Source organism: Ptychodera flava, chromosome 20, assembly GCF_041260155.1.
Source record: "Ptychodera flava strain L36383 chromosome 20, AS_Pfla_20210202, whole genome shotgun sequence".
Classification (NCBI taxonomy): Eukaryota; Metazoa; Hemichordata; class Enteropneusta; family Ptychoderidae; genus Ptychodera; species Ptychodera flava.
This window is the reverse complement of record NC_091947.1, coordinates 7,865,751-7,874,220: the sequence shown is the minus strand read 5'-3', so window position 1 is coordinate 7,874,220 and position 8,470 is coordinate 7,865,751. Positions and strand designations below refer to the sequence as shown.

At 36.9% G+C, this 8,470-nt stretch overlaps 1 protein-coding gene across 1 annotated transcript; it reads right to left on the bottom strand.

Annotated features, from left to right (window-relative positions):
* Window positions 1-5,131: 5,131 nt before the first annotated feature.
* LOC139119904 (small ribosomal subunit protein mS26-like) lies at window positions 5,132-8,458 on the bottom strand. The gene is made up of 4 exons (XM_070683858.1): window positions 8,117-8,458; window positions 6,991-7,125; window positions 6,410-6,533; window positions 5,132-6,003 (listed from the first exon to the last, which is right to left on the bottom strand). Exons 1-4 carry the CDS (start codon window positions 8,368-8,370, stop codon window positions 5,863-5,865), a joined length of 654 nt encoding a protein of 217 aa, XP_070539959.1. The 5' UTR covers window positions 8,371-8,458; the 3' UTR covers window positions 5,132-5,862.
* Between the last annotated feature and the right edge of the window lie 12 nt (window positions 8,459-8,470).

The following is an 8,470-nucleotide window of genomic DNA, read 5'->3' as shown; positions in this document are numbered from 1 at the left end:
TTCGTATCTGAAATGTACAGCTAACTTTGTCAGTTTCATCACAGACCAACTACGATGACGTCACAAGGGCAGAGTGGAGAAAATTATCATTAAGGCTAGCAGCAATGTCAACCAGTCTAAGACCTCAATCACAACCTGAAGGCCATAGAACAGTGGGCTCCATGCGGTCAGTACAAAGGTATACCTCGATCAGAAAGGAAATAAGGCAGATATTACCAGTAAGAACACTGTATCTAGTAAAAGATGACAATCTTACTCAGATTGCGGTTACAATACACATGATTTGATTCATCAGCAGAAGTAAGAGGAATAGATTAACGTGGTCAGTTAAACATTCCCCCATCGTGACATAGACTTATCCTGAAATAACAAACTAAGTCTTTCCATCAGTATTTGTTGATACAAATCTATTTTGACCACATGTGATTTTTAGGAAAAAAATTAAGATATTTGTGTTAAATGAAAATAAAAGTGCTGGGCCAGTTCAGTTGCCTGTATCAATTCTGAAGGCTTATTCAGATCTGTGGTGGATCATTTATTTTTACTGTTTGCCCAATAATGAGGAGAATAGTTTATGCAAATTTGAAAAAAGTTTTGGCAATCTGCCAAAAGATGACAGGTATCTGAATCACTTTGCCAAATATAGTCTTCACATCAGTCCTATGATGATTTTCCCGCCAGGGTGAGTAACTTCTGGCATTTTTGGCCAATGCTACCCTGGATGATACCTTCATCGTAGATCAAAACACGAGACACCAAGTTTTTTTGGCAATATGAATCATATTACTGGAGTAACTGGACAATATTATACAATTGTGTATGATGAAAAATCATCATTTGTGTTTCAAGTGCATAAAAGAGTTTTTAACAGCTGCAGCAGTGCATTGTGGGATAACTGGACTAAAGTCTATTGAAGGTCATCATTCAGCCTAAAAATGGACCAAAATTCCTTGACTCAAACAAATATTATGTATTAAAAAAAGCTGTACATGTCATAGGAAGTCTTCCTTAAAACAAGCACCACTGCTGGTCTTTGCTCTGTGACCATACGGTGACTAAGCAAAGTTCTCAGGTTCTTATCTTTCCATACATTGTCAGTTTGATCTGAAATTTAAGCTTGATCTGAAATGTAAAACTCGGTCACCAGTCAGGGTTCTGGTGTAGTTTCCACTTTCATACATATCCAGGCTGAAACCATAGTAGAGTACCAAGTAAACAGAGGCTGAACTTTTTAATTTTGTTCAAGATACTAGATGTTGAATATTAATGAATATTTTTCATCCATTACAGAGCTGTAACATTTTGCATCACCATATCAGGTGATATGTGTATTAACAAACAGGTCTTTCATTGTGAAATCACCAATTTCAGTTTCATCACAGAAGTGATGATATCACAATGTCCATCTGCTGTGATTGTACTTTATGCCCTGTTAACTGATAATGCCCACACAAATCTGTGGGATTGAGACTAGTGTTTTCAAGATGGTGTCACATGACTTGCTACTTTAACTGTATGGAGCAAAAACAAAGTTGTGAGACGGTAGGAGGATGGCAAACATTGGTACAACCGAGTGATACAGTAGAAGGGTAGTAAACTCTCATTGTTACATTGACAGGGAAGTGTGATAATCAGCAATGTTTATATGGCAGAGTCTGTATATCTTTACCAGAGTTTCAAAGTCTTTATACTTCGGTCCCTCACAGTACACTACTACAATCATATGAGGGGCAAACACAATGGTAATTGGATTCCCAAACTGTTCATGTATCTTCCCCAAAGTCTTCACAAAAGTACTAATCAGTAAGGCTTTGTGAAATCTGGTGCATTGCCCTTGAACCTAGTACGCGGGTATTTAACACTTGTGAATATGCAATCATTTGATACAATTGTTTTACACATGTGCATTTCAGGGAATTTTCAAATGTCGAGTTGTCATACTGCAGATTTGGTGCTTCAGACGCAAATAGTACATGGATAAATTGGTTTCTAAGTGAACTTGGTAAACACTCTTCCAACCAAATCTAAAGAAAAGAGGTTGTCAATATGTATACTTCAAAAAAAGACTTTATTTTCTACATCAATCCATCGAAACGTGAATCTTTTTTCATAACTTAAAAGTGTTTTTGAAACTTTTGCTTGTTGTATCAACTTTTGTAAAGTTCTCTATTTTTTCATTAAATAATATTGTACAGTGTATGTGTGTATGCATGTCTGAGAGACCAATGACTTCTCAAACTTTAACAAAAATTATGCGGTTATGGTATGATGAATTGCCATCAAGTAACTTCATGTAGGACAAAGATAACCCAGAGAAAAAAAAACAGTAGGTGCACCTCATCTTGAGAGTTGTTTTATTGCATATTTCGTTGTCTAAAACCGTTGGTCAATCTTCTAAATTGTAGGGTGCTACATTGCCAAACCAGAATTTTGTCAATAGTTTTTATGTGTTTTTTACAAGACTGTTGTGTTTTGGGGCTTTAAGATGAGATGTTACAGGGCGTGGACGGATGGATGGAGGGACAATTTGAAAACAGAAACAATACAGATCTTTGATACCAAACAGGCACTAATCTATGCAGAGTTTATCAGCTTTAATCAAGAATAATATGCTTTAATACCAACCGACAAGTATTTCAATATCAGTGTGAAAGTAACTATATACAGGAGTTTGCGCTATTCTTTGCACAGTTTAACATCTGAATAAATGTATTTCTCCTTGTGGGTACTCTGTATCTTACGCATTTGTTGTTGCTGGTTTTTTTGGGTTTTTTTAAAGATTTTTTGTGTTGATTGTTTATCTCCATGTTGAATGCAATCGACAATGCAAGTCATAGCTGTGTGCAGTGCAATGAGTTTGGTTTGAAATCTTTTTAATGAGGACAAAATCTGAAATCATGGTAATTCTACTCTAGGTCTTCGCTTTTGTTTTATTTACGTGAATGAAACGTAAAGATTAAATTAATATTATTTACACAAAGTTTGCACAGCTGCTTAATGTTTTTTTTTTCTGCATTTCTTCCAATCAACGATATTTTTAAATTGTTGTGTTCCAATGACGTTGAAGCGTTCCAGTGCATGTTTAATTTAGAACATAATTTGAGCTAACTTATCACAAATTAAACACTGTACAGTATGCATTTTCAAGGAAGAAGCTTAGAGTTTCTGACACTTCAGTTTTAAAGAAGGGATGTAATTTCCTTGAAATCTTGAGATTGTCAATACTTTTTGCAAGTTTTGTCAAAGTACTGTGTAAAATGATTGTTATCTGCTTGAATGTAAATACAGCAAAGTTTCACAGATTTGACAACACTGGGCATTATTTATGTACTTCAACTTTCTGACCTTTCCATTTTTTATGTTCCCATTATGTTTTTGAAAGTCAATCCAAGCAACAAGATGTTAACACGTTCCATACTCTATTTAACAGGTTTGGTTTCAATGGTCGGGTACAGAAATGTGGCAATTATTGACTTGCGGTGTCACTTTCATATTGTTGTGATTAATGTATGTAAAAATTTAGACATCGATCTTATCACCATAGATTCTTTATTATAGGGATTTAGAGTTAAAAAATAAATTTTCTGTCTTTCAAGAACTTGTTTCACATCAAACTATAATGTGACTTGTTTATCTTGCTGCAATTTTTTTACTTACTAGTTGTAGGAGAGTATCGTAGACAAATCCACCTATGTAAAAATCAGGTTTTTTTATCGCTGAACTTGATGCCGCCAAAAGAGCGAGCAAAAGATGATCTTGTGACTGTAGTGGTATATGCTATTTTTTTACTGTCATGTCCATCAGATGTCTTTCAGGCAGAAGAAATCCCATTCTTTAAGGTCATAGTATTGTAACCAAATGACCATTTAACTTTCTTATGTCATGGGATCTTGCATTTGAAAATACAGTCTGTATTTTAATGGATGTACAGCAAGTGTATCTATTATTTCTGGCAATTAACTTTGCGTAGAATATTGTTCAGGAAACACCCTAGGACACTAGTCCTGATTCTAGTATCAGAATATCTCACTTCAATGCATGAAGACAAGAGGTGATGAATGCTGAAATACACATCAAGAGAAACCCATTATTCCAAAAATAGGTATGATACAGTTTTGAACTTTCACATTTGTTAACAGAGATGTTTTGCTGTGGTTTTGTATGTTAATAAAGTCACCAATTAACCAGTTTGATTACTTGGTGTTCATTTCTACCATCTTGTTCAAAATCCTGATTTCAATGATAAGGTGAGACCTTTGGATGAATGGCGGTTGTTCACATGCTGTTCAACTTTGATTGACTTTTCACCACCTTTTAATCTCAAAATTAAAGTGAGGAAGGTTGTGAGCTTGCTCAGTTGTGATCAACTGTGAAGAAAGTGCAATCATAAGATCATGCCCTTTCTCGTCACTTTTTTCTGAATTGTGTTATAGCTTTATCAATACCAGTGAATTTTACGATGTCATACCCTCAGATTATTACTGATAATGTATCCGATTATCTAGATGTGACCTAGATGTTTTCTGCATCTACAAATTCTTTGGCAGTGCCAAAACTATAACATAATAGAAATAATGTGTCCCCCACCCCCTCCAGGACCATAATGGACTCAAGGAAACTGCTCTCTACAAAGTACTCAGCTCCGCCTTGCATATTTATGTCATGCAAAGTTTGCTTTCATCCATCATGGGACAAGAGGAGGTACACAATTGTTTAAATATTGTTAAATGGGTCATCAAAGTAGTTTTGCCATACTGCCTGCTAAAAACAGTTACGATGGTGGAATGTGATAGTACTGATTCAAAATGGTCAATTTTAGAAAACTCTTCAATGGTAAGCATCCCCTGTCAAAAATGTGAAACCTGGCAATTTTGACTCTGCAAAGGCTGTCTATATATCTGGTGTGTTACACACAACAGAGTGTGAAAAGGAAAAAAATGGTTCTGAAACACACTCTTACTAAAACATTTTTGCGAAATCTGTGAGTTCTTGTCAAGCTGTACAAGAAATCTCCCCCCAGCCTGTGAGAGCAATGTTGATAACCTACTCCACTGAAACTGAAACACTCTGTAGATAAAGTTCTGTAAGAATCTCCTAGCAACAGTGAGTTCATGAAATGACCACACAAATCAACTTTGAAGATCATTGCAGTTTAATACCTTAAAAATGTTCAAATATTTAAATCTTGACGGCTGAGATGATAAAGTGAGACATCTAGAGTAATGGAAGTTGTTCACAACTTTTTTATCTCAAAATTAAAGTGAGGAAGTTTGTAAACTTGCTCAGTTGTGATCAACTGTGCAGAAACTGAGATCCTTAGATCATGCCCTTTCTCGTTACTTTTTTCTTAATAACATTATAGCTTTGTCAACACCAGTGAATTTTACGATGTCATACCCTCAAGTTATTACTGATAATGTATCCGATTATCCAGCATTGTGCCCTAGATGCAAAACTGTTTCACAGGAATTTAGTTTGTACCAAGTGGTAAAGTTGAAAGTGTAGCAATGTTAATTGTCTGCCGTTTTCCATCTGCAGCTACACCTTTATCATGTCAAAATTGTCATCAAATTGTTTCAACCTAGTATCTGTAGTGTTCATTGGTTGCCTCTGTGTAAGCTTAGTGTTCAATAAAGCCGGAAGCAGATAGACAGCGTTGTTCAACAAGTTGTTCATGTGTGAACTCTCAAGTATTATCTCAAATTCTTTTAGAGCATTTGTAATAGCACTTTGCTTCAGATATCATATGAAACTCCATCATACATGTCTTCACTTCAAGCTGGTTTACATGTATTGCCATGGCAACAGGACAACCTGAATCCTAACATATCACTGTCCTTAATGTGATGATCACACTCTTCACTAACTTGCTATTGGTATGTCACTTTTGTAAATTTTCCGACCCTCTTTGTCAATAGCAAAATTATAGTCCTTTGGGTCAGCTAGTGCTCTTTCAATGGCTTCATCCAGCGTTTCCAAGGTGATGAATGATTTGCTGGCCTCCTACATGTATGGGGAAAAGAATGAGTTATATAGCAAAAGTCATCTCTTGGAAGTCTCTTGTTGATGTATTTTTCATTATTTTTATTATGTTTAGTAATAATACCAGTTCCTTCTTCAACTCCAAAAATCATGTTTCGATGCCCAGAGTTAAAGTTGTCAATAAAGTCTGCATGTTTGTGATATTATTGTTGACAACCGAATTTTAGTCCAGGCTGGAATTCATTTGTTAACAATAGCATTGCATATGGCACACAATTTGTCACGTTTGGTGGCTAGTTATTGTATTTCAACATATCTACATGTGAAATGCTTGTTTTCTGGTTCTGGACTAAACATGTTGATTAAAAATTGCAGCTTGTTTCGTTTAATACTGACATGTAGGACTTGTTCTCAAGAGTCAACTTACCTTTTCAGCTTTGACCATCAGTTCATATTCTTCTTTCAACATGGCCGCCTCTTCAAATCTTTTCAGTCGCTCGTCTTTCCAATCCCTTTGTTGTAGCTCTGCTTCTCTGCCCTGTCTAGCTTCTCTGTCACATAAAAAAGCACATTTTACAAAAATGTCACATTTCCAAACATAGTTGATGTTGAATTCTGTATCGTAATAATGTAATTATGTTGCAGTTATAACTGTCTTCTGAAGTGATCTTATATAAGTTTTACACACAAACTGATATCTACCAACAAACAAGATTCATAAAAGATATGACACTGTCACTCTGAGAATATCTTAAATATGCAAACTAGTATTATTTATGCAAGCCACACCCACCAAAAACTAATCTTATCTTGCCACCTAAATAGAACATATGTACCAGATTTGATTCTTATCTGATAAGCTGTTCTTGAGATATCAGCCAACAGACAGACAGACACACACACACACACACACAGACACACACACAGATATTGGTATGACAACAGCTCACGTTTGACCTTGAGCTGAATGTTGCAAAGGCAAGTCATACATAACTGTTGTTTTCCTACCTAATGAGGCGAACCCTTTCATTTTCCTGCCTGTTCCATTCCATAGCTGTGTTGTGTTCTTCGAGAGCTCTTCTCTCGATTTCTTCAAAACTAATACCAGCAGTCTTGCCTTCTAATTCCTGTTTAAACATGAAACTACGAAACAAAAAACAAGTGAGCGAATAGTTCATTTACTGTGTTATAAACTTTGTCAATCTTATAGTGAATTTTTCTATATCCATACAAAACACTCATGTAACATTTAGATAAGTTATTAATACCAACAGGTAACAGCCTTATTGCAACAGTGAACTTTAACATGTGATGAGGACTTAAGAAGTGATGGAGATCACTGTAGGTACTAAAGAAATCGTATTTTATTACTTACCATCCAAAGCTACACCATGGTTAATTTCAACGAAATTACCTTCAAGTTCAAAATGTTGCCTTGACCTGTCGATGGTTATTTAGCAACTCTCCATAAAGCTCTGCGTGGCAGGGCTGTGTGTTACTGGTATTATACAGCCTCCCACCACAGCTAGTGCCGTGCTGACTCTCATAGGAAAACACGGTGACCGCGGTCCTGATTTAGACCATGAACAAAAAATTACCCTTTCTAACTATTTTTGGCCGAAATCAACTCAACTGCTCATACTGCAGAAAAATTTGCAATTAGATATGTTAATGCAAGATATGGCTGGCCACTGGACCATTGACCATGCATCACCGGCAACCTAATGATTGTCATTAGATCACCAACACAACTAGCAAAGGAAGTGGTAGGGCTACGAATCCGCAGCAATAGTCACAGGCACTTGACCCGTCGCTTCGCGATCGGCACTGATTCACAGTAGAGAGAAAAGTGAATCAGTACCGATCGCGAAGCGACGGGTCAAGTGCCTGTGGCTGCAGTGCTGTAGGTCAAGGTTTTACCTCGCTGGGTATGTGGTTCTGACGACCGAACCATATATGCCCAGGCAAAATCTCGAGCTACAGCACTGTAAACTAGCTGGGTACCAGGGTAGGCTACCTCCATGTCCATGGTAGGTTTCGGAGCATCTTCTGGTACCTCCATAGTGTACGCAAGTCAACATCAATAGAAACGGTGGGCAACCATTACGTGTGACAGAATTTGGCATGCAATTACCTTAAAGATTTTAACTGGGTATTGTAGATTCGGTACTTCTCTCTAAGAAATTCTGTTTCCCAGGGATCGCGTGGAGTTGGTTTTCGCACATAGTTGAGTTTCGACTGCGACGGTGGTCTGGGAATGCCGCGGCCGAAAAAACCTTTGCGACCGCGATAAAACTGCGTGATCGTCGGTGTTGTTTCTTGCCATGGATTCCAAGCAAAGTTTAGTCCCCCAACACGGGATAAGACATGGTTTGTGCGTGAGTACATGTCTGCGTGAACGGCAAAACGCACATTCAACAGGAATCCATGTGACAAATGTTGAAGCCCTACCGGAAGGGATTCCCCTATTGTAAATTGTATATTTACT

Coding starts and splice junctions, on each gene's coding strand:
- LOC139119904 (XM_070683858.1), bottom strand. CDS start 8,370: ATGTACTCACGCACAAACCATGTCTTATCCCGTGTTGGGGGACTAAAC. Junction 6,534..6,990: donor GAAAGGGTTCGCCTCATTAG/GTAGGAAAACAA, acceptor TTTATGTGACAG/AGAAGCTAGACAGGGCAGAG. Junction 6,004..6,409: donor TGATGGTCAAAGCTGAAAAG/GTAAGTTGACTC, acceptor CCATACATGTAG/GAGGCCAGCAAATCATTCAT.